Source organism: Limulus polyphemus, unplaced genomic scaffold, assembly GCF_000517525.1.
Source record: "Limulus polyphemus unplaced genomic scaffold, Limulus_polyphemus-2.1.2 Scaffold348, whole genome shotgun sequence".
Taxonomy (NCBI): domain Eukaryota; kingdom Metazoa; phylum Arthropoda; class Merostomata; order Xiphosura; family Limulidae; genus Limulus; species Limulus polyphemus.
Window position 1 is genome coordinate 632,262 of NW_013665958.1, and position 27,036 is coordinate 659,297.

The window sequence follows — 27,036 nt, forward strand, 5'->3', positions numbered from 1 at the left end:
ACAAAAACATCAATTTATAACTGATACCTTTATTTCATATATTTAGGTTGACTCGATATATACATAAAGTGGCTTTGACCGAATTTACATTATGTAAACATCAGCTAAGATAGCACCCCTAAGTGGCTCAGCGGTAAGTCTGAAGGCTTATAACGATACAAACTGGATTTCGATACCCATGGTAGACACAGTAGAGTTAGCCCATTGTGTAGCTTTGTGCTTAGCAACAAACAGTCAGCTACTGCTATTTACTGTGCGTATCCTTCATGTTATATTTCAAGGAAAAGTGTTATCATAATTAGATATATCGATTATATATAATTAATTACATATAATTACACAACATACGGCTTTTTATGTACAAAACACAGACACATGTAAACGTAGAAATATTATTGAAAAAATTAATCTATATCTCTACATTTTATAAAAAAAATGTTTGAAATATAAATGACTTGTGGAAGTTACATGGAACGACACGTGTTTATATATGTGTTTGTTTGAGAGCCACAGACGACTACTTGCTCTGTCTACGGTAGGGAATCGAACCCCAGATTTTAGTATTGTAAGTCTGTAAATTTACTGGTTTTCTAATGAGAGACTACAGGAAATCGATTTAAAGTAATTATTATACTTCTTTCTAGACAGACCTTTTTTGTAATATAAGAAAAGATAATTAAAATATCAGCTTCATTAGGAAATTTAGGAGAAAATTTTCATACACTCAAGTATGCAGTTTCTTCTAAAGATACAGTAAATGAATTAGATCATCTCATTCAACGAGCACCCAAAAGCTGATTTGTTAACCATTTATGCAAAATCCTGTGAAAGATAATATATGTTTATTGCCCAACAAATTTACTTGCTCATATGCAACGGGAATACAACTATGAATAGGCAGAAAATAGGCTGTTAGTCTATTGAATGTATAGTTATGGCTAAACCATTAATTTCATCGGGAACGATCATATCACACATACATTAAATTCAACCATAGCACATTAGGAATACAAGTAACGATATGTAACTTACTGTGCATGTAACAAATGTAATAATCCAAACGAAAACATGGCGTACTTCTGCTACTTTATAGAACAAGTAAGTTTTTACATCTTTTTAATAGCAAGACATTTTACTGTTTTCAGCGAAGATCCTTCACTTGTTGAAAGAGATATAGAACAGAATGTATGTTGGCTTTTAAATTGTTTAAACAGAAGTTTTTCATGACTTTAGGTTAACACCCAAGTTCCGTCATCAAATATGTTGGAGGTACTTAAACAGGTCATTCCAACAAATATAATTGATTAAGTAAGTAGAGGCATTTCCTACTGAAACAAAACTTGTATACATATGTTGGAGGTACTAAACAGGTCTTTCCAACAAATATAGTTGATTAAGTAAGTAGAGGCATTTCCTACTGAAACAAAACTTGTACAAATATGTTGGAGGTACTAAACAGGTCATTCCAACAAATATAGTTGATTAAGTAAGTAGAGTCATTTCCTACTGAAACAAATCTTGTACAAATATGTTGGAGGTACTTAAACAGGTCATTCCAACAAATATAGTTGATTAAGTAAGTAGAGGCATTTCCTACTGAAATTAAACTTGTACAAATATGTTGGAGGTACTAAACAGGTCATTCCAACAAATATAGTTGATTAAGTAAGTAGAGGCATTTCCTACTGAAACAAAACTTGCAGAAGAGAGTTGCGGAGAAAAGCACATAGTAATATTTTTTTTGTGAATTATTTAATTCACGTACGTCCTTGAGTAAAAATAAAAGAGACACGAGTAAGAGAAATATTATTTCACGCTACTATGAAGTAAAACTTATTTATGCATCATATGAAACATAATCGCTGCTTTTGACCAACGGGGGAATGCAGCTTAAAGTAACATCAGATTCAAGCTGTGAAGAATGTTGCCGATACGTGGGAATGATTATCTTGTACGTATTTCTGAAATAGAAACCTATTAATTACGCCGCAAGCTGAAGAGTGACTGAAAGCCAGATTTAGATTCAAACTGAATAGCCCCGAACAATCTTCTGTTATGAACTGAAGAGAATCAGTTGTATAAACAAAATCAACTCATTAATTTTGTCTTGTGGTCTTGTCTATCTAAAACTATGTTAATCATTTCATACGTTTGTTTGTTTGTAGTAAAGCTACACAAAGGGCTATCTGTGCTCTGCCCACCACGGACATCGAAATCAGGATTTTAGCGTTGTAAATCCGCATACATACCGCTGTGACACTGGGGGGCTATTTCATAAGAGACAAATATAAATGTATTTGAAAAGTATATATTGCTAAAGAGCAAATTATTAAATTATATATATACATGTTATACTCTTATAAGTATAAAGTTGTATGAACCGAAATATAACATTTTTGTCACTAATGTTGCTTCTTAATCATTAAATCTACCCTGAAAAAATATATAGAACATATAAATATAAAGTTGTATGAACCGAAATATAACATTTTTTTGTGACTAACGTCGCTTCTTAATCATTAAATCTACCCTGAAAAAATATATAGAAAACATATTGTTATCTGTTTTCCTGTGTTTCGTTTTATGTTTAATTTTATTTGTAACTCTATAGTAGTCAATTTATATTTACCTGGGAGGCATTTATATCTCTCTTCATATAATTATATAATATATATCTACATAATAATTAATCTTTATTTTAGTAAAAGTTAACTTTGCACTTAGCGCATTTATAATTAAACATTTATATGTGATATTTACTCATATCATGTATACATATTAAATCAGTTCTTTGAGAAATTATTTGGATTTCATCGCATTCACAGTCATTATCGTTTTTCAAGCATGACACTTATCTTTATGATTTATAGTCCTAAATATCATAACTTATAAGCACTACTAACCTTTGGACATAACTTAGTAGTTACCATCCTTAGTCCCAAGATACTCTTGTTCTCAAACAAGCCTTCTTTCCGTAAGTCCGTTATCCAACCACGAGCATAGATTTCTGTGGTTGTCATGACAACATATACGTATTCGCTAAACGGTCAGCGTTAAATAATGGGCCCTTTCGATGTAAGCAGCCAAATCATACTTGCCAGTTCATACTGCGGTGATCACAGAATTTCTTCAGCCACCAACAGCGACTGAATCTTTGAAAAGAGGAAGAACATATGGTAGAGGTCATAGTCAAATAATGTGCGATATAACAACTTAGAGAGCGAAACATAAAAAAGTGAAGTTTTCAGAAGACCTGATATATTGAAAGACTTTTCTATATGCACTTGTACGGTATTTGGTAGATGTTAGTATTGGTATTTTACAGTTAATACGTTTAATACACTAACATTATTTAACGAATTACCAGTGCTTCTGAACTGAGCAAGATAATAAAATAGGAGTTAAAAAAATAAAGAAATGGCTTCTACGTTGTCATCGTTACTAGATATAGAGCACGAACATGACAACAAAAATGAATTGAATGACAAATACATATTCTATTTAACAAACATCACCGAAAATTCAACAAATGAGACTTATGATGAGTTACCAGACCCTTCATTCTATTCTATGTATTATCGTATAATTGGCACCATATTTCAAGGTTTTATCTTCATGACAGGAGCTTTAGGCAATATTATGGTGGTACTAGTTGTACTCAGGACCCGAAGTATGCATTCTCCGACCAACTGCTACCTGGTTAGTCTTTCTATTGCTGACCTCATGGTTCTGATAGCTTCGGTCCCCAACGAGATTTTATCATATTTCTTACTTGGCGACGAATGGATCTGGGGGAGAGTAGGGTGTGCGCTCTTCATCTTTCTCCAGTATTTAGGAATCAACGCTTCATCTCTGTCTATCACGGCCTTTACAATTGAAAGATACATAGCTATTTGTCACCCGATGCGAGCCCAGATGGTCTGTACCGTCAGCAGAGCTAAGAAAATCATCATCGGAGTTTGGGTGTTTGCTTGTATTTATTGCTCTCCTTGGCTGTTCCTTACAAAGATTAAATCCATCTTTTACAAAGGCTACAGCAATAAAGAAACTTGTACTTTTGCTTTGTCAAGAAAACATTACCTGGGATATTTCTTTGCTGATCTTATTATTTTCTATATCTTACCTCTTCTGTTGTCCTGTATACTTTACAGTTTAATTGCAAGAATCCTCTTCTCTAACGAGATTCCCAAGAATCCAGAGAATGGCTCCAATCAAGCTTCAGTCTCCAAACGAACCAATAGCATGAATGCCAGAATACAGGTAGAGAGCGTTTATTATATTTGAAAAGTTAATATAATCAATTTTGAAAGATATCTTTGGCAAAATAAGCATCATGTCCCATAAACAAGACTATTTAAACTCTTCTAAAGTTGTATTTAGTAATGAGAGTATCACATTTCAGTATATAATACTATTTTTAGCAATGCCATCACATTCATTACACATGATTACTAACACATTTTAGAAACTATTATCATAATTAGAGTGTTAGAATTCAATATATGTTAAGGTATTATAATCCTTTAAAAACTAGTTTGGAAACAAATGACACCAATGTAATACACAGATGTTGTTTGACAATTCTAATAAATATTTTTAACCAAAAGAACTCCAGAGTATTAGAAAAGATGTCTGCTGACGTTCTACATAACGTAAGTAGTTACTATAAAAGTAAAATACATTCTCAAGTTATTCATTTCTTATAAAGAAGCAGAAAAATTAGTTTATCACGTAGATTATAAATATGTGGAACGTTTGATGTCAGGAAACTAATGAAACATATAAGGACGATTCCAAATCCAAGATCAGAATATTGACCAATCTAGCTCTTAAAGATTGCACAAACACAACAATTTATGAATATCTTGGGAATTAATTCAATTTTTCCACGCACTTACGTTTTCTAAAACACAATAAACGTAGTTTTGTGTGTTAGAGAATCGTGGACATTATCTTATTCAAGCGTTCTATCTTAAACATTGACAACAAAAGGTACAATGAAAAATTGAAAGAATGTTACGAGTAATTTTAGTAACAATAAAGGCAAAGACAAGTCTACTCGGAAGAAGTAGGTTTTATTGATATTAATGTATGTAAAAATTTCTTTAATTTTTTTTGAAAACTTAAATAACAAATAATATGTTACAAACTCAGTTTTATCCAAACTAATAATCTCATCAAACACCTTGTCTCTGCATTAGACAAGAATTGCGCGATATAAGGAATCTACTTATATTTTTATTTTTATCGTTATCAAGCGTCTTGCTCGCCACGGAATACCATAGAAGAAATAAATCATTCAGGCATAAATATATATATATATATATATTGGATTTTTCATCCAGGCATAATTATATACATTAGATTTTTCATCCAGGCATAATTATATACATTAGATTTTTCATCCAGGTATAATTATATACATTAGATTTTTCATCCAGGTATAATTATATACATTAGAATTTTCATCCAGGTATAATTATATACATTAGAATTTTCATCCAGGCATAATGATATATTAAATTATTCACCCAAATGAGGTTAACTATTACTATGGACTACATTACAATTTTGTATGTAGAACGAAAACCAAGTTTTGAAACGAAATATATTCTGAAACAATGTTTATGTATAGTATCCAAGTTTGTGAAACATCTTTGAACAAGAGTTCTTAAATGGAATAAAGTGACTATCAGCGCTACATTTTTGTTACGGTACTACCAATGTTGGATTCATTTATTTAAATGAAACTGGTCTTATCAGTAATAGTTTCCGCCAATATATTTCTACATCGGTTTACTCTATAGCTCATATGCTTGCGATTCGAGTTGAGATAAGCTTTTGAAAACACTCCGAACTTTCAGTTGTGAAAGCGTTTTAAACACCAGATCGCCCGACGAGATTAAGTTAGATGTTATAACTTTTAACTCTTTCACTCCCACGTTTATAGATAATAAACTCTTACAGTATCGGTTTGTTTTAGTTATAGAATAAAAAGCAAAATGAAACATGCTTTAATATTTGATTAATTATCTGAAACTTAGAACTGATAAAATTTGGGAATTTGAACATCTTTTTATCATGATAGTACAAATTTCCAAATTCCAGTGGCAGTGCTTTTGAGGGGAAACGTATAAGTGTTCATGGTAGTGAAAAAGTAAAAAAATAATTCAGACTTAATAAGTTTATACATGTAAATGAAAACTTGTCAGACTAAGCATTAACACCCTGTTTGTGTGTGTACCGATTCCATTACTAATTATTACAGAGGGAGGGTTAAATTTGGAAACCCCTTAGCTCATAAAAATTTAAAATGTAGTCTTCACTTTTGAAACAAGTTTTGCATGTGAATACATTTCCTACTTTACTACGTTGGGGGGGGGGGGGCTATTCCTCAAAAAGGGAAATTCTTATATTCACCTCCGTGTATCAAAATGTATCTCTAGATTGTTACGCTTTTTTAGCAGCAAAATTCCTCTGCCATTGAAATAAATATTTTGTTCAGGAAGCCCCTGATATGATTGGGCATGACCAAATTATTAGTATGCGGGGTACAAATATGAAGGTCTAAGGTTCGAGCCGAGATATGCCATTGAATATACTCCGTACTTCCAGTTTTGGAAACATTATAACTGCTAATCTAGTTCAGTTATAACTATCTCACAATAGCAAACAACAGTAAGTGTAATTACAAAGGTTAAATAGAACCAATCTATCAATTGTGATTTTTCTCCAACTGATATTTACCGGTAAACGCATACTGCATTGTTTAGATGAATTATTTTAACTTTCATTGACACGTATATGTTAACGCCACCACAAGACGTATCATCCTGTAAAATTTTATTATTGTGAATTACAATAATAAATAAAATATTGTTCATAAATAAAATATATTTCTGAATGTGTGTGCTATTCTAAACTTTTCTTATATTATTTAACATTAATATATATTTTTATACGATTTCTATACAGCTTCTAAAGCATTAAAATGTTTTTAAATTGTTCATATATGTCTTCACATATGTGTTATATATACTTATATGTATATTATGAATTAATCCGCCACTAGCTCAGTGATAAGTTTAATGCCTTACAACGCTAAAATCCGGGGTTCAATATCCCGCGGTATAGGATTTGCGCTTTAATAACAAACAAATAAATAAATTGAAAACTAACTGCTTCTGACAACAATCAAAACTGAAAGTTCCTGGTGGCTTAGCGGTAAGTCTGAGGGCTTATAATGTTATAAATCAGGTTTCGATATCCGTCGTGGGCAGAGCACATATAGACTATTGTTTGGCTTTGTTCTTATGAAAAACAAACAAACAAATAAACCTTTATACTATTATATATACAAAGTTATATTAATAGTATTATATATTATATTATTATATACAAAATAACCTTAGATATTAATTATATTTCTATAAGTATTCTTTTTTTTAAGAACGTGTCATATAATAAACATTTTAGTTCAATTTTGACATCATTTATTGTGGATCATAAGCTCACTTTATATACACAAGTTTTCTACAAATGGCTAGTAGAATAGTCGCATCTACAAATATAAAAGAGCTTTGTAAATTAGGATCAAACGAAATTCAAATAAGATGATGTTTTCTTAAATACTCTATCCAAATCATTACCTTTAAAAAATATTTTTAAATACTTTTGCATATCAGTTAATGATATTTAAAAATATTTCTTTTCCTAGATATTTTAAAATGATATCATCAAACTCAACGCCTTGAGTTACTTAAAGGATCGCATTACTTTCAAATTATTATTATTTTCACATACTTAAGAATTTAGTTTAAATGGATGTATAATTTGGTCCAAGACACCAAAAATAGTGAAATGTGAACTTAACAAATTTAAAATGCCCATTTTATGTAAGTCATACATTATACAGTAATATATTACAATTACAAAGCTAGGAGATATAATTATACAGGTGCTTTGTTAAAAATAATACTATATGTACGAATAAGAATACTTCAATATGGTTGGAACAAGAATATTGTCCATGGAATTTTGAGTCCTTTTTAATCTACCATACAGAAACTTACATTAATTTAAGTATGTGAATAATGTTATACATTGGCCCTAATTCATTATTCCATATTATACAGGCGACCAATTGTTTAATTATTATAAATACGTGTTAAAGATGTCGTTTGGTGAAAATGAAAATAAATCCTTAATACGTGTATATAATAATTAAGCATTTGGTCCGTTGTATAATATAGAATAATGAATTAAGCACAATGTATAACATTATTCACATACCTAAATTACTTTAGGTTACTGTATGGTGAATTAAAAAGGACTCAAAAACCCATAAATATTATATACACTTCACTATTATAAGGGGCCTAATTGTATTTCTTTGGTTTGCTGACCCAAGCTATGCTGATTAGCCTTGAATAAGCAAAGCTGCAGTCTACAACAGAAGGTACAGCCAACCAAAGAATGCATTAGGACTCTACGTCACAAATTCTCTTTTTTAATTTCAGCTTTGGTGAAAAAAGAAAAGAAAACTTTAACTCGTATATACAAGATTATCTTTAGTTCTTCTCTAGTTCGTAGATTGTTAAAATCCGTATAATGTGTCAAGATGTAAGTGGAAAAAAACCTGGTTTACACGAATTAAAATCCATTACCTCTTTATTAAGCTAATGCTTTGTTTTTGAAACTTGATTTGCTTAAGCACATATAAAATAAAACAAGTTTTAGTGTATAACAACTAAGTGTACTTCAATCCCTGTTGGTAACGCATTATAGGTAAGAGAAATCATGATCGAGTAGAACTCATTAAAAGATTCTGCAATGATGTTGCTGAACGACTTCAGTTTGTCAGAAGCTAATTAGGATTTGTCGTTGTCATAGTCAACAGAAGCCTAATTTTCATAGTACTTATATAAGGTCCTTTGTTATCCTCCAAGTCCAGAAACCATTAGATGAAGACAAAATACTCTGCACTCATTTGCCTCGTAATCAATTTCGTTAATCAGTTTCCTTGTCTGTTGAAGGTAGCTATTGCTTTCCCGAAAATCCTTAAAAGTAGTACAATCTAGATAATAAGACGGTTGTATTTTTCTTATCTGGTAACAATCCTCTCAGATTCCATTTTTAGTAATCATTTGCAAAAAGACATTGCCAAACAGAAAAAAAAACGACACTATTGAAATCATAAAGGAAACATTGTGAAAACACTTCATTCAACACATCATTTTATTTGGCTTAATGTTTTTATCAAATATAAAGGGAGTTTTTATTTCACAAATTGTTACTCTTATTGATATTGCTGTTAGAATATAATGAACTTAAAAAGCTATTTATAACAATTTTGGTAGCAAAGTCAAGCTAACTAGAGAATAAAAAGTGTTAAATAGCTTGGAATTGCAAAATACGATATAATCTATGCTTCAGATTTGTCTTCCAAAAATTCTAACTTAAGCAAAACTTTGTTTTTCTTTTACGTTGTACAGCGATTAATCACCATTTTTATAACATTGATATATTTTTATTACATAGTGTAATAAGATAATAGTGTAGATAGCCCTCGTGTAGCTTTGCGCGAAATCCATAACAAACAAACAAATCAATGTTTCACTATTATCTGACATAACTCAAAACACGTTTTTCTTTCAACAGATAACAATTTGCTTACATATTTTTCAACAGAATCAACTTCCAATTGACAACAATTTCAAAACACTAATATTTTCTCAAATAAATAATTTTAGGAAAATAAAATACTATAGGTAACAATGGAAATCTAGAAATTCAGTTACTAATTACCTTTTTCTTTAAAAAACAACGACAAAATATATACATATAAGTGTTGCTTAATCCTGTAAATAGTGAACACCATCCTAGGCTTAGCGTGATAATTATCTACCTTCTTACCACTATCATGAACTACTAGCAAGTTAATTACTATAGTGGTGATGATCCCTTGATTCTAGGGAAGACATCAAAAAATAATCTTTATCATGAACTAGTAGCAGGTTAATTACTGTGATATCGATTCCCTGCTTCTAGGGAAGACATAAAAAAGAGAATCATTATCATGAACTAGTAGCAGGTTAATTACTGTGATATCGATTCCCTGCTTCTAGGGAAGACATAAAAAAGAGAATCATTATCATGAACTAGTAGCAGGTTAATTACTGTGATATCGATTCCCTGCTTCTAGGGAAGAAATAAAAAAGAATCAGTATCATGAACTAGTAGCAGGTTAATTACTACCCTAGAAGCAGGGAATCGATATCATAGTAATTAACCTGCTACTAGTTCATGATACTGATTCTTTTTTATGTCTTCCCTAGAAGCAGGGAATCGATATCAAAAACATGAAGCAGAATCACTTTCACGAACTACTAGCAAGCTAATTATTGCGATATCGATCCGCTATTTGTAGGGAAGGCCGGGCATGGCCAGGTAGTTAGGGCGCTCGACTCGCAATCTGCGGGTCGCAGGTTCGAATCCCTGTCCCACTAAATATGCTCTCCCTTTCAGCTGTGGGGCGTTATAATGTGACGGTCAGTCCCACTATTCGTTGGTAAAACAGTAGCCCAAGAGTTGGCTATGGGTGATGATGACTAGTTGCCTTCGCTCTAGTCTTACACACCTAAATTTGGGACGGCTAACGCAGATAACCCTCGTTTAGCTTTTCGCGAAATTCAAAACAAACAAACAAACAAACTCGTAGGGAAGACATCAAAATAGAATCACTATCATTAACTACTAGCAGATTAATTAGTGCGATGTCGATATCAATCCTCTGCCTCTAGTTAAGACAGCAAAATAAGGCTGATTTTATCTACTACAACTACAATAGCAAGAATATTCAAAGCCAATAACATAAGAAATCCACAATGAAGTTCATGTTAATAAATAAAAACATAATGTGTTTTAAATCATCTAGATAAATATTTAATTAAAAACAAATATTAAAGGAATACACATGTCATTGATAAAACACCTTAAAAATATTACTTAAATAATAGATAGCTTAGATGTTTAAAAAAAATACTATATAATAAGACAATCCAGGTATGATTAGTTACCAAAATGTTTCTGTAAGTTGTTATTGTACAGCGGAAGACTTTGTTCTGGAAATGCCTTACTAAAATTTCTATTTTAAAAATATGTTAAATTTCATGCAAAGCTGTTTGAGGGCTATCTGCGCTAATTTTAAAGTGTTTGTTTGTTTGTTTTTGAATTTCGCGCAAAGCTACACGAGCGCTATCTGCGCTAGCCGTCCCTAATTTTGCAGTGTAAGACTAGAGAGAAGGCAGCTAGTCATCACCACCCACCGCCAACTCTTAGGCTACTCTTTTACCAACGAATAGTGGGATTGTCCGTCACGTTATAACGCCCCCACGGCTGAAAGGGCGAGCATGTTTGGTGTAACTGGGATTCGAACCCACAAGAAATTGTGTCGCAAGAACTTCTAAAATAAATTGATATTTATGTAATATAATTATAGTCTGCAGCCCTAAGATCTTAAAAATATTTTTTGAGTTTGTTTATGAGATGGTTTCGAAAACTTTGGTGAAATATATAATACTATTTAGTTAACTACAGTTCGCTCCGTGAAAGTTCCTTGGCTCAGAGTTCATTGTTTGTGAAAGTTAAATTTAATGAAGAAAAATGTTTCTGTCAGAGTTAACAGTACTTGTCACTGAAGAATAAGAAAAACAGCCATTTCTCTTAAATAACGTGTTTTATTGAAACCACTGACTTTATCAAATTTCTAGAAGAAATGAAAAAGTTATCCTTTTAAACTTGATTAAGAAATGTTAAATTGTATAATTGTTTATTCACATTAAACCTCTTATCAGAGTAGAAAATAATATTTAACAGGACGATATTGACGAAAAACGTTACTGCTGTCAGTAAATTGTTAATAAGTATATTTTGTCAATTCTGAAATTCTTTATTAGAATATTAAACTGCGCTCTAAAATAGCTAGAAAACTCATTTAATCCAGAGTTTAGTTATTTTCTTCGTGTGGGTCGCTAATACAAAACGAGCTATTTGTGTAATGTTTAAATATGCAGCACATAATTCTACGGACTTACAACGTTAAAATATGGATGGACAAAGCAGATAACCTAATTAGGCTTTGTTATAAAACAAAGAAACAAACAAAAGCTGTACCTGGCAATCGTTACGACGCGCACAGAATGTCCCCCCAGTGGAACAGCAGTACGTCTGAGGACTTGCAACGCTAGAATCCGGGTTTCGATACCCGTGGTGGGCAGAACACAGATAGCCCATTGTGTAGCTTTGTGCTTAATTACAAACAAAACAAAACAAAAGCGCACAGAATGCTGATATATAATGTGCGGAATTATCCCTGTTTACGAGGGAAAATATTCAACATGAACTAAACACTTGAAAATACACCATCATAAAAGTTACAGAAAACTATAAAGTCTCTTCTGAAATGAATTGCCTTTTGTTGAACATAGATTAGTTTAAACTCTATTACAAACAAGTCAATGCTTACAATGTTACTAAAATTCACGGATAATACGACAAAAAAAAAATTATAATTTTAGGAAAGTTCCAGTGGAATTGTCAAAATTCTTGACAGTATTATTTGTGTCCTCTCTTCCTTTTTGAATAACAAAATAATAGTTAAATTTGACTAGTTTAACTTGCTTCTTCATTTCCAATATTCCTTCGTTAAATTTTATCTTTGTTTGATATCAAACACAAAACTACACAATGGACTATGTGTGCTGGGCCCATAGCGGGTATCGAACCATATTTTTTGGCGTTATAAGCCCCACACCCCAGAATTACACCGGACCTACCGGGTTACCCTTTGTTAAGTATTAAACTGAAATATTTAAAAACACAGTTCTGGTTTTCATCAGAAAAAAAAATTGTACGTGTTATTGACACCCGTGAAATAGAATTGAAAATACTTTTAATAAGGTAAATATGGAGAGATTTTATGATCAACATAAAATAACCAGTATTATTTGTAAATGAGGTTATTTAGTATTGGAGATAACCTATAATTTACAGTGTATCAGATCTGATGAGTTTTTTATGTATTACTTGCAGAATTGTTTCAGATGGTCTTATATTTCTGATTAGATTCCTCATCTCCAGTAAGGGTAAGAGATGTTTTCGCTTTTAGTTAAATTATCCATGTACGGTGTTGAACTATAAGGGCATTACAGATTATTACTTCATTCAAACCAGTTTCGTTCTTTAGATGTCCCTCGCTTATGTTCTAAGACTATTTCATCTTCTACGTTTTGGGCTTTCTTTCGTAGTTTTAATTTCCTGTGTACACGTCCCTTCCTATAATCAGTTTATGTTTCATCAGTTTCATGTTGAGTATTACGTTTTACTGATCGCAGTGGTATAATAGATCTAGTAGTACTTTTATTCCCTTTAAAGCTAACTTGGTTTAGTCAAAACGTATCTGGTGGAATTCGAAACATTAGGGTGGATAAAATAGCTCACGTCTTATTTAAAGGTAGCTCATCAATCGAAACGATTGCATCAGTGCTATCATTACTGTAATTATTTTTGCAATGTTAACAACAATTTGAAAAAACACTTTCTTCTTAACGATAAATTTTTACAGACTGGGTTACGTTTTAGTTATAGATAAAAAGAAATAAATCAATAAGACACAGTGTAAACATTCTATGTTAATATGGTTTTAATGTTTCAAATATTATGTTTGTTAAGTAATTATTAGTCATAAAGTTATTTTCTTTGAAATTTAAATAAAAAAGTACACAGTATTTCTACTTGTACTTTCTTTTAAATTAGTTGCCAAAGATTCATTTGTAATGAATAGAACTTGAACAAGTATATATTCCTTAGTACTAAATAAATAAGTTTAAAATAACGTCATAAGAAATAAAAAAACATTGGTTTTACGAAAGATTAAAACTGATTTTTTGAAAGATATCGAACATCTTACATTTCGGCTTTACCTAAATGAGAAAAAATAGAATCTTATCTGGGCATAATCAATCAATCTCAGAGGTGAAAATAAAATAATTAAGTGTTGAAACCTTTACGTCTTTCGAGATTTACCTCTATTTAGAATTAAAAAAATAGGAAGAAATAATTATTTTGTACATATTATAGGACAGACGAGTAAATCTTCGTGTTTATCGAATTGGTTCAAATAGGTTTTAATCCCTAATATTTTATCCTTTCCATATATTGATATAGGAAGATTGTTTTCAATTCTTAAAATTGTTTATTTAATCACCAGTTGTTTTTATTGACCTCCAATGGCATAGCGGCAATTCTGCTGATTTATAACACTAAAAACAGGGTGTGATATTCGAGGTGGGCATATCACAGATAGCCCATTGTGTTGCTTTGTGCTTAACTACAATCAAACAAACGCTCTTATTACAGAAACGCCAGTAGATTAAAAGAGTTCACTTGTTTTTATTTCACCAAACAAAATTAGTGAACATAGAGATTTTACTTATAGTTGTTTTTCAAATATGCAATAGCGTGTTAATTTTACAGTAGTATAGTTTTACATATATACGTGTGTGTATTATACGAATGATATTTTGTACACTTTATATATTTCTTTCGAAACTACAATAATTGTTTTCTATCTCAACTCCAGCATGTATGTAATCTATTGAACTTACGAGATAATCCTTAAAGCCACAGAATATTCAGTAAGATAATTTTTCGTAAACTCATCTTAAAATGTGTCTAATTTTAATTGTGATGTAATTTGTCGTAAAAATAACTAATTACAAAACTGAAGAAAACAAAGACAGTTGTATATTTCACAAGTATTTCATTTATTACGACCGTGGTCTCGCCAGTAAAGACATCATCATGTATAGACATTTTCTCTCAATTCTATAATTACGGAGTTTCACCAAATACCGACGGTGTCAAGTATTAATTATATAAAATAACTAATTATCAACTTAAATCATGCTCCATATTCGTATACGTATCTAGTTACACTTGTAATGAGTCAAGCAGTTATCAATATTTGTTGGTTGCTGACAGTGATGACTTTTCAGAATGATTAGTTCCAAAAATAAAGCTATGTATATGTATGGAAGTAGCCTTTGGTTAGGTGTCGGAATGCGAATCGAAGGATCTGGGATTCGAGGTTACAGAATACACTCTGCAATTTCAGCTGGTCTGGGCATTCAGCCCATGTGCGCATAAGGTGCCGTCAACGTTGAAAATTCTAATTGCTTATATCAGAATTCAGTATTTTCAACTCTAAAATGAATTATGTTCTGGCATAGACGGTAAGTTATAATTTCGTTCCGATTTATAGGTTGAAGTCGATATCTATGTTTTCTGACAATTACACATAAGAAGGAAATCAGCTATTGTCGACTCCAGAGTGAAGAACAACGATAGCTAATCAGATTATTAATTAAAGCTGTTTAAGAGGGCTTATTTAGTCTTTGTTCCCCGGAAGGAAAGTGGTAAGTTGATAGACTTAAAACGCCAAAATCCAGGGTTCAATTCTCCGTGGTGGACGCAGCAGATAGCCCAATGTGACTTTGCACTACAACAAACAAACAATACTTAGCCTTTCGCAGCATTAGTGTTTGTTCTACAAAATATTGTTGAAACACAAATAAAGAAACGTTAAACAGTAATTAACAAAATGATATAAACGACGTTAGTTTTTTATTGTGACAAGAACATAGGCCAACAAATCAGAAATCATTAGAAAAATGTTTTTTTTCTTCTAAAACCATAATAGGCTAGAATTTGAAAACAATACGATCGTAGGGTATAAATGTTTTATAATAAAATGGTTTATATATGCAAAAACAACAATGTATATTTGTGAGCGCTTGTAGATGGAAACGGATATTACAAAAATATTTTTCTTTCTATGCAGTACAAATGCAATGTAACTAAATAAAATTTCAGAAAAACTTTTATGGTTATTTAATCTTTAACGAAAGATGTAATAATATAAAAGGTGTAATACAAACTCTATATTTACATCGTTCATTTACATTTCATTTTCATTTAGATAACTAAGCTTTTAAATGGCAAAAAGAGTGAATACTTAGTTATTTATATTATATTTTGAAAACTGTGTAACTGTGAAAACGTTTTGTACGTAGCTAGGTTACTCCATTGTCCATATAAGGATATATTTGTCTCTTATCGCTCCTAATGTGAGGCCCCCAGTGGCACAGCGGTATGTCAGCGGATTTACAACGCTAGAAACCGGGTTTCGATACCCGTGGAGGGCAGAACACAGATAGCCCATTGTATGGCTTTGTGCTTAACTTCAAACAAACAAACAAATCTAATGTGACATCTATAATGGACAAGCCGAGCGTACTCTAGCTGTTAGCATAGCTCGGACTGACTATGGGACCGAGATTTCATGATCCGCAGCCCATTAATAAAACGTGCTCCGCACTTTGGTGCCGTCGGTGCACTATAAGGGTGATTGACGGTCAAACCTCACTATTCAATCAGTCAGACAAGAATAGTCCAAGAGTTGGCGGTGTCTGCTGTCGACCTAGTTCCTTCTCTGAAATCTATCAGATCAAAATTAGGATTGGTTACGGGCAGATAGCCCTTAGTGTAGCTTTGAGAAACTTGAAAAAATTCCAGTGTCTTAGGTTGTACCACAGATGTTAGACCAAACAAAAGCAATTGAACTAATTGCGACATCAAAGCGATAATCTCACAAATCTATATGATGCAGTAAACCTTTCAACCAAGTCTGTAAGAAGAGGGATATGTGAACGGGTGAATCCACTCCGTGAAAGAAAAAGACGGAAGTTGAAGAACTGTCAAAATCAATAAGCATTAAATGGTATAGAAGGTGATAAATTTCATCAACCGCTATTTTGTACTATGTATTTCAACAAGAACTATGAGCAGGGAGCTGCGAGAAATTATTTTGGTAACCGTTTTCTATTTTACAAAACATTAGTTTCAGCTGCCAACAGAAAGGTGCGTCTATGGTGGTAGAAGGATCATTGCTTTTGGACTGTTTATCAATGAAAATGTGCCATGTTGTCAGAACAGTTTCTATACACGTTATCCTAGACAAATGAGGAGTAAAAATTTGAAGACAGACCCAAAAAGCTTTGGAACTATCATGTGTTATTTCCACTGGGCTAGCTGCTGTAGGTGGAGTAATGATGCGGGGTGCATTATCATGAAATGGACAAAGTCCTGTGGTCTATCTGAATTGTCGAATTACATCTCACGAATATCCGAGCACCTTCGAGAATCCAATGCTCTATTAGTATCTTCAAGTTGACGTGTATTTCCAAAACAAAAATGTCATCATCCACCATACTGCATTGATTGTGATTGGTTTAAAGAACGTGAGGAGGGGTATTATTATTATTATCTTCGCAAGCCAGAACAATTCCCAAATTTCGACTAAAGTGAAAATCTGTAGGATTTATTGAGGTGTGCTTTCAGAGTATGTACACGTTTACTTTCATTCCTAGAAGATTTGTCGACAATTTTTGCTTGCGAAATTGGTCAAGGTGGAACATATTTTACATCAGAAATTAATGGAGACTATGCCATGACGGATTCAGGATGTGACTGAAGAAGGCAGTAGCCTAACACGCTACAATAACAAAGTTTTTTAATATTTTGGATAGGCGATGCGCAAACTTTCTTCGTGCACGTAGTATAATTCAGAAAGGATCCTGAAAGGTTTACTGTTATGTAATCCTATATTCAAAGCGCTTCAAATGAATGTAAGTTTTAAAAATGTTCCATTATATATTAAACAAATCTACTTGCGACATATTTTACACAACTTTGTCTGAAATCCCAGAACTCGTATGCTACAATTATTGGGACAACGTCATTACTGCTTGATGAAGTTTTAAGACATTCAACATTGTACCGCATTATTCTACACAATTACTTGAGGGGAAAAAGGACTCGTTCTCATTGGTTGACTTGCACATTTCAAGGGTTCTAGAAGTTTAATGTCCTTATAAAGTGGAAGAAATCAGCAGAAAATAAAGTATTGCTAATGATTTGCTCTTTTGTCTATTCTATTTTATCGAACCAAACTAAGAAATATATCATGAAATTTGACGTCGCAAAGTTAGGACAGTACAAACACACATACATATATGTATATATATATATATTAGACAACTAATCCAAAACCATAAAAACACACACACATAAAGGTTCGACAAATTTAGAAGAAAAATAAACAAAAAAACTACGACGAGTTCATTGTAAAATGTATATTAGTTACTAAGGTATCTAAGTAAGAAGAATTCACATAGCTCTGCACATTCACTGAACTCTAATACCAAGCATCAATGTAAAATGAACAGAATAAAATACGAGTGCTCAAACCCTCAAAGTTTCGTGTCTTCGCCAATCATTGATTATCTGTAACCTGTTATGGAAAAATAATTGTTCTCACTGAAACAAGTAAGTGTTTACTCTTACTCGCTGAATTTTAAGCAGAGCTACTCAGGTTTATCTGTACTATCCGTCCCTAATTTTAAAGTGATAAACTAGAGAGAAGGTAGCTTTTTAATACTTCCCACCGCCATCTTTGAGCTACTCTTTACCAATGAATATTGGAAAACACCGTCTCAATATACCACCCTCCCACAGCTGAAAGGACAAGCACGTTGGGCGACGGGTTTGGATTCCACAACCCAAAGATAACGAATCAAGTGTTCTAATCACGAAGCGAAACGAGAAAGAGACGAAAGGATATGTTTGTCTTGTGTTTGTTCAACTTCGGGCATTGCTACAAGAGGGTTATCTGTGCTAAACGTCTCTGCAGCTAGCCAATACCATCACCGGCAATTCTTCGGCTACTGTTGTCATACCAAATAATGGAATTTGATCACCATCCTTATAACATACCCATAGTCACAAACTACAGAGTGATATTTTGCAGCGACGGGGTGTGAACAAGGGATCCGTCGGACTCACGATCCGGCGCTATAACCACTTGAACAATTTGGTCTCAAGGAAAGGGAAGAAAAATATTAATAAAATGGATTATTTAAGCAGACCACTTGCCGCTATACCAAAAAAAAGCTTTATCTTGAAGATGAAATTCCTTTCTCCATAACGGCCACATATTTATATGAAGAGAATAATGAACGCTAAGATCTCTAGGACAATAAATATCACAGTTAGAAAAAAAGAAAATTTAATTTTCCTTCCGAATTTTCATAATGCGATATTTTTATCTTCCTTTATTAAGCTTTTTTGTTTTTACCCTCTAGATGTTAGGCTAACATAACATTTATATTCTCTTTTCTTATACGTATATACTTATATGCATAGCTAAATAAATGTATTACAAGTTTCAGCCAAGCAAAGTGAGAAATGTAATACGAGTCGTAATGGTGTAAGATAAGAAATATATAAAGAGTTTGAACAAAGGCATGTAAAACGTTTTGAAACGGCTTGACTGGGTAATGAAAAAACTTTATTAGAAATGTACAACGCTTCGACAGGATTTTGTTATCCTCAGGTACAAGGTGCAATCTGTGAATGACAAAATCTTGTCGAAACGTCGTACATTTATAATAACGTTTTTTCATTACCCAGTCAAGCCGTCTCAAAACTTTTATTTTCCAAAAAGTGGATTCCTCGTTATCAAATTTTAAAGGCATGTAATAAACAGGCCTGGTATAGCCTGGTGGCTAGGAAGTTCGACTCCCAATTTGTGGATCGCGGGTTCGAGTCCCTGTTACCGAATATGCTCGATCTTTCAGCCATGGGGGCGTTATAATGTGTCGGTAAATCCTGCTATACGTTGGTAAGAGAGTAGCTCAAGAGTTAGTGGTGGGTGGTGTTGGCTATCTGCCTTCCCTATAGTTTATCACTACTAAATTAGGGACGGCTAGCGCACGTAGTCTTCGAGTAGCAAGGCGCGAAATTCAAATCAAACATCAACAAACATAAATTGTAGTTTTATTTTCTCGTTTTTAAGGGCAAAGCTGCATGATGGGCCATTTACTCTCTGCCCACCATAGGGATCGAACCCTGAAATTGGAGCGATACACACTTTCAAGGTCACCGCTGATCCATCAAAAGGGGCACGAATTTTACTAGAATAACGTAAAATGTATATGTATTTTTTCCTAGTACAAGAGTTTTAGCACTATATAGTATATAATGCGTCACGGTCTTTAACGGGTTAAAGCAAAGTCGGTATTGTATATTAATGTATATTACGGGTTTTATTGGATTACAGTAAAGCATGTATCACAGTTTTAGCTGAGTAAATGTGGATATGAATCATTAAGTTTACTATTTAAAAACATGTAGCGTCTAAGGTGTTTTTGCACACTTTTTATTTTTCAACGCCTACTAAATTACATAAACAAGGAACATTTGCAAGGTTATTTATTTAATTATTTTCTCTGTCTCTTTTTGACGAACATATATGTAATTATAGTGATTGCTTCATTAGAATACCCCATTCGCTTGAATATATAAAATGAGCTGATCACATGGTGTATTAAGTGACTGATTAAGCCATAATATGCAGAAATATTTTATATCATAATTTCTCTGCAAGACAATTAGTAAAGAACAAGGCATTACAGTAAGTGCTCTTCTATTGGCAATTTTGTTTTATCGAAGGTCGCTTCTTTGATGGTGTCCTCAAAGGCATTTATCATCAAAATGTATTAACAGTGATAATTGAAATGGGAATTATATGCTAATAGGAGAAACTGTGGGCATCCTTCATAGATGAAATATAGAGGGAAAGACGACTGATGCATTTTTGTAAAACGTAAGTGACTTCGGACAGGGTCCAGTTAACAGACCGATCGTTTCCAAAAGTGGTGAGTATTCGACAATCTTCACCAAAACCGCTTATCTAAGATGCAAACATAAAAATGAACGATTGGAAGGATTTGATGTGGTCTAATGACGGTGGAGTAAATATATGATTAAAGTCATTGAGACACTTGACTCTGCTTAGGTCTTCTGTTGAAGGAGGTGTGAGTGATGTGAAGAACTTTTTGTTAGATAATTTGAGTTATTTTATTCCTATAGAAGGACAAATAACAAGCAGAGTGTATGTGATCGTTAATTACGACAACGTTCACTTCACAACACTAAATGTTCACTTTGATGGACAAGAACTCAACCAGGACTATATTGCATAATTTATGAAGCTCGTATAAAGGGGGGGGGGGTTCGTTCAGCTTCTGTTGGAAGCATAATCACCGAATCTTATCACTCTTAGGCATATTTGTGATGAGCTTGAATGTCACATTTTTTACTAAACAATGACAGACCATACTACTCGACAAATAGGCTAAAATCTAGCAATATATAAACTTTATAGCATCTTATGGAGATTATACAACTCCAACTACAGGATTTTATTATGGCAAAAGTTAACCCAACCCAACATTATGTAAGAATCATAATAAAGTGGCCAGTTAATGCATGATACGTTTCATGCTCTTAAATTTAACAGTGGTGTATATTAAGTTAGATATTTTCACGCATATTTAATGATTAAAATGAGAGTAGATAAAATGAATATAGATTTTTACAATGTTTTCTCTATTGAAATGTTTTATACAGTAAGAATAATAAACAGCGCTAAGCCTTTGTGTAAACAACAATATATTTTTAATATAATGATCTTCCTTTTTCCCTGAGATATAGAACCTTGAATTTGCCATAAAAGATGCAACAAGTAAGATTTCATCAACACCATTTATATGATGCAAAATCACACGACTGAATAAAGTATTGATACACAAAGTGGACGATCGTAATGCCTCTTTAGAATGGCGTAAGATGTTTATGCTTTCAAAACATCAACGTTTTTAGGCCTAACACTTATGATAATACGTAACATTAGACTATAGATGTTTTAATTTTTCAAATCCTTTAGTCATTCCATTAAGGGTTACAAACTAGCGTGTATACGTTTAATATTTTTAATTATATATTTTTTTGTACCACAGGTAACTCGCTATCTACAGAACTTTTCATTTATACCAGAATTTATCAGGCGGCTTAAACCCGTAACAACCAGATCTATCTGAAATGATATTTATATGCAGTACCTAAACCTGACGAACCGTGAACTCTTTCTAAAGGTGTAGAATGGAAAATCACGTTAGAGCAGAATTTTTAATTTTTATTCTTATGTTTCTTAGTGAATCCATTATTCCTTTAATCCGCACTCTGACGTGATGTTTAAGGATATTTCTTAAGAGTAGAAAATTCTTATATTATATTTTGATTTCTTATTTATATCTACCTATTCATATATTTGCTTTAAAAACTTATACATTTCCTTAAACTTAATGCTTCAAATGTCGAAATTAGGCAACCAATCAAATTTGCGGTCAAAAGAAATCAGCCTTTTTCTTTTTTTTATTATGAGTTTTTTGATTCAATGTAATGTAGAATCGATTTATATCATCTGACAGTTATTCGCAGTTGAAAATCTTGCTTCACAATATATTCTTTTATAACCAGGTTCAATGTATATGCATATATATTCCTTTACTCAGCCACATAAATAAGTCATTTGATCTTAAATAAATATATATTATATTAATTTAAACTTAACCTGTATGAAATGAATTTACAAAAATGTTATCCCAAATGATGAGTGCCTTTTCACTTCAGGATTAGAAAGTTCGACATTATCTAGATTGCCCAAGTAAGTACTAAAAACAGCGTTATTTGTTTACATTGATATAACTAGTAAGCTTTTTATTGTCCCACAAATATTTGTTATTATATGGAATTTCACTCTGTACAATAAACTACTCTTAAACTTAAAAACTAAAATCGTATTTCAGCAGTTTGTTTCTTATTAAGGTTACTTGCTATCGAAAAATATACATATTAAAGAAAACGTTTATACTTACCTGAATGTATTTTATGTATATTTCTTTTATAATATTTAATCAACTACTGAGAAAATGTTTATTAGAGATAATTAGATTGTAAGACATGTGCAGAAGAAAAAAATGAATATTAATCATTAAGAATTCCATTATATTTCAATTACTACAAGTTCTGCAGAAATGTTATCAAAGTTGATAGGTAAGCTATATATACATTGTGATACATTTGCAAGATTAATCCCCAGTGTATTTGTTTTGTTACGTGTCATAATGTTATGATTCAAATATTAACATTAAACTTGCACTCCAAACATTCGAACGAAAATAATTAGTATGTTAAATATGAACCACATGTTGGGACCAAACGTAAACAGTTAATTTAATGTGATTAACCTACTAAGGAATGGTATTCCCTCTAGGGAGAATGTATTATTTCTCATCCTCTTGTGTTAATTAAGACTGAATTATGCACCGTATTCTATGTTCCTCTTGGCGTGGGAGGGATTTCATTTGATTGGTAATATGATTACAATCAGAAACATCAAACACGTTATCTAAAACTTGTAGGAATAGTACCTACTATTGCATGTAAGGTGTACTGTATTATAACCTTTGATGTGACATGAACGTAAATTCATAGATACATTTTCAAAATGTAAATGGTACCGGTACTAATAAATTCCCCATCAATGTATTAACCTACATATCACAGTACAGTGATACTCAGTTTATTCTACTTTTCCAAGGATAGCACAAAAGAGAATCATACCAAACAATTTACCCCGTTGAACGGGATATGACTGATTTTTCACACCTCAACATTTTTTGTTTTTGCTTTAAGAAATACAGTGGTATTTTATTAACTGTTTTATTGTAGCTTTTGATAAAAAAGAACACAATTCTTTTAAGTATCAAAAATATTTACTCTAAAAAAGTTTATACATTATAGTAATAAACACATCGAACTCCTCCCCTATATAAACTTTTTTATATACGCTTCCCGGAAGCTCTATTTCGTTTTAAAGAGAACCAGAATTTCGTGATTTTTTGTGAAGAAAATAATACTTTTCTTAATATTGTATAAATTACAATAATATATTGTATATTATCATAGTTTTTACAGTAATAATGTGTCATTCTCGACGCTTTTTTTAAGAAAATATATTGTATAAAATTCAATTCAATAAAACCAGTTGCTTAATTTATTCATTACTGACTAACTTAGAACAAGCAGTGATGTTATAATGTGAAGATGTTTTGATTATTTACCAGAGTTATTACATGGAAAATATAATTTATGGCTTTCTAATCTTATCTGTAAGAGAAGCCCCCCCCAGTAGCACAGCGGTATGTCTGCGGACTTACAACGCTAGAAACCGAGTTTCGATACAAACTTTCGCTTAACTACAAATAAACCGTAAGAGAATATGATACGAGAAAAATAACTTGAGTATATATATTAAATGACCAATACAAACGTAAAAGCTAAACAAAGGAAATAGAATAACTATAGACTGCTTTACCTTAATTATAACACAGAAGCAAAGTAAGCCCTATAAATGTTTTTAAAAATCAGAAAGTTTCTATTGGGATGATCAATAAGTAAATAAACAACTGTACATATTTGTAAACGATAAGGACAGTGAATTATAACATTATTTAAATAAAATAGACATATATCTTAGCATCTCGGGCATCTTATGAGATACAGTACGAGTCGCTTTGGCTTCAGAAAAATCGCATAACGAGAATTTATACATAGGTGATAATTAACACCGATAAATTACTAGGCACTAAAATAAAACTAATGTAGTGTTCTTTTAAAATTTTATGGAAACTGTTAACATGTTAAAATACTTACTTTCAAAATTAATTTAAAGCTTTGCACAATTTACAAGAAAATTACTACACATAGTAAGATTGACACATTTTATGCATAAGACTAAATCTACATACTAAACGTATTTTTGTTGTTCAAAATATTTGAATTTTAAATAACTTTAAATACTCAGCGAAATACACGTTTGTTATTTAACTGTATAATTGTAATCTTAGTACTAAACGTCTTGTTCTCTAACAGGTTGTTAAAATGCTTGCTGTAATTGTTGCTGTCTTTGCTACTCTGTGGTTGCCGTACAGAGTCCTGGTGGTCTACAACTCTTTTGCCAAGCAGCGTTATATGGAGCCGTGGTTTTTGATGTTCTGTAAGACCATGATTTTCATCAACAGTGCTATTAATCCCATTCTGTACAACGCCATGTCTGTCAAGTTCCGGCGAGCCTTTGCAAGAATGCTGTCTTGTAACCAGAGAGACCAAGGATTTCGAGGTCCATATGGTAGCGTTGCTGGATCTGTTCGATTTAATCCTAGTATCCTGACGACTACTGTGAGCAGAACAGAATCTTACAGGATGGAGCAGTTGCAGCATCTTTAACTGTCTGAAAAATGCAAGTTGTGGAGGTGGTACTATTTGAAAACGTTTCTTGGCTTAAAAAAATCAATTTTTTTAAGGTTTATTTTCATCAGTGCAGTTTTGGAGCATCTGACACAAAACTATATTTTATGGTTTTAGTGAAAAGAAAATTATATGAGATGTGGGCTAATGAGGCATCTAAAAATTAGATGGTGTGACAATTGTATTTTACTAGAAACTCAAGAAGCAAGACTAAGGCCTCGTAATTATCATATAATGTGTATCGTGTTTTTAAAATTTTATCTTCCTTCTCACAGTAGCATGATATGTTACAATATTGCTACGCAGTATTTATAGTTAAAAATACTTTGCTACAAGTAATAGTTCATTTGTCCAGTTTTTAATGAGGGCAAATATAATGGAAAATGTACTCATTGCACAGCTTGTTTCATTACCTTCTTGTACTAAACTGGTTTAGAAGTATACTATCCTTGTAGAAGACAAAGTAAAATGCATTAAAAGTTAGTAAGAGCATAATTCAGTATTCTCTCCATCTGTTTATTGAGATTTTTTTTAAAAAGTTAGTTTTTTAGAACGTGCAAACACAGATATTTACACATTGACATATATTATGTAGAATATTAACTATAAATGCGTAATGGGTGCATTACAACATTAAGCTCATTAGAACGAATAACACATTAGGCTAGCTTTTGGGTTAATATCGAAGTTTGTTTAATCTTACACTTACCTAAATCAACTTAAACTTAGAAATATCCGTAATGTTTAAACAAAAATCAATAGGTCATTCTGGCTTTTGCCATTTTTGTTTGAAAGCAATATTTGACTCGAATATTTTAACAAGTCTCATTCAATGAACAAAGTTGTTAAACAGAGAACTACTATAGATAATTTAATTAACTAGAATGGTTCCAGGCTTAAATTGTGAGACTTGAATAACATTATTGTTGTTAATTCATGTAAGGCATTTCCTTGAATCCCTTAATAATTCTGTAAAGTTCTGCTTGGTAGCGTTCTGTGATTTTTGTTTTTAAGCTTTATTTTCGCTTGCTAAATGTAATTGATTTTTAAAAGGATCTTATTTATAGCATATGATTCGAATCAAGTGGATGTTCTGTCTATAGTACTTTAAATTAAATGTTCAATAAAAGTTCTAAGCAGTATCAATGCATCATTGAATTTATGTATTAACGAACAAAAAGTATAGTCTCAGTTTTTATAAAGAATAAGGGTGACTTATTGATTTTAAAATAGCAATTTCTAGTTCTAGAAAAGATAGTTGGATTGTATTTGTCGGTTATATGAAGCCATTAACGGGCTTGTAATGATACCTTCATAAAATACTGAACTTGTTGATATTTGTGTATTGAAATTTTAGCCGTACGTGTACTGTAAACAATAAATACATTTTGTAAATTTGTTATATTCGGTGATTTATGTTTTCATGTATTATTTGTCATTTATGTTTTTCAAGTTTCATTTAATAACACAATTATTCGATATGCATATAAAAGGGATTCATAGAAGAATTTGTAAAATATACAATTAGATATTATATATTTCCTTCATTATCTGCGTAATCATTGATTCTGTAAATTAATTTAAGAATCCTAATGATAAAACTTCTACAGTTGCGCCATGCTTTTAAAGGGGAGAGCTCATTTATAACGTATCCTAGCCAAGTTTGTACCTGCACTGATATTGATCAGTGTTGTAATAGATTGC

The 27,036-nt window shown here is 31.9% G+C and overlaps 1 protein-coding gene across 1 annotated transcript; it reads left to right on the forward strand.

Moving 5' to 3' along the window:
* Positions 1-3,417: 3,417 nt before the first annotated feature.
* LOC106457583 (thyrotropin-releasing hormone receptor-like) lies at positions 3,418-26,735 on the forward strand. The gene is made up of 2 exons (XM_013917021.2): positions 3,418-4,260; positions 24,958-26,735. The coding sequence occupies exons 1-2, from the start codon at positions 3,418-3,420 to the stop codon at positions 25,309-25,311; spliced, it is 1,197 nt and encodes a 398-aa protein (XP_013772475.1). The 3' UTR covers positions 25,312-26,735.
* Positions 26,736-27,036: the final 301 nt, after the last annotated feature.

Bases quoted from the DNA above. Each gene is read 5' to 3' on its own strand.
- LOC106457583 (XM_013917021.2), top strand. From the start codon at position 3,418: ATGGCTTCTACGTTGTCATCGTTACTAGATATAGAGCACGAACATGAC. The intron at 4,261-24,957 runs GTAGAGAGCGTT...GTTCTCTAACAG, and splicing joins GCATGAATGCCAGAATACAG to GTTGTTAAAATGCTTGCTGT.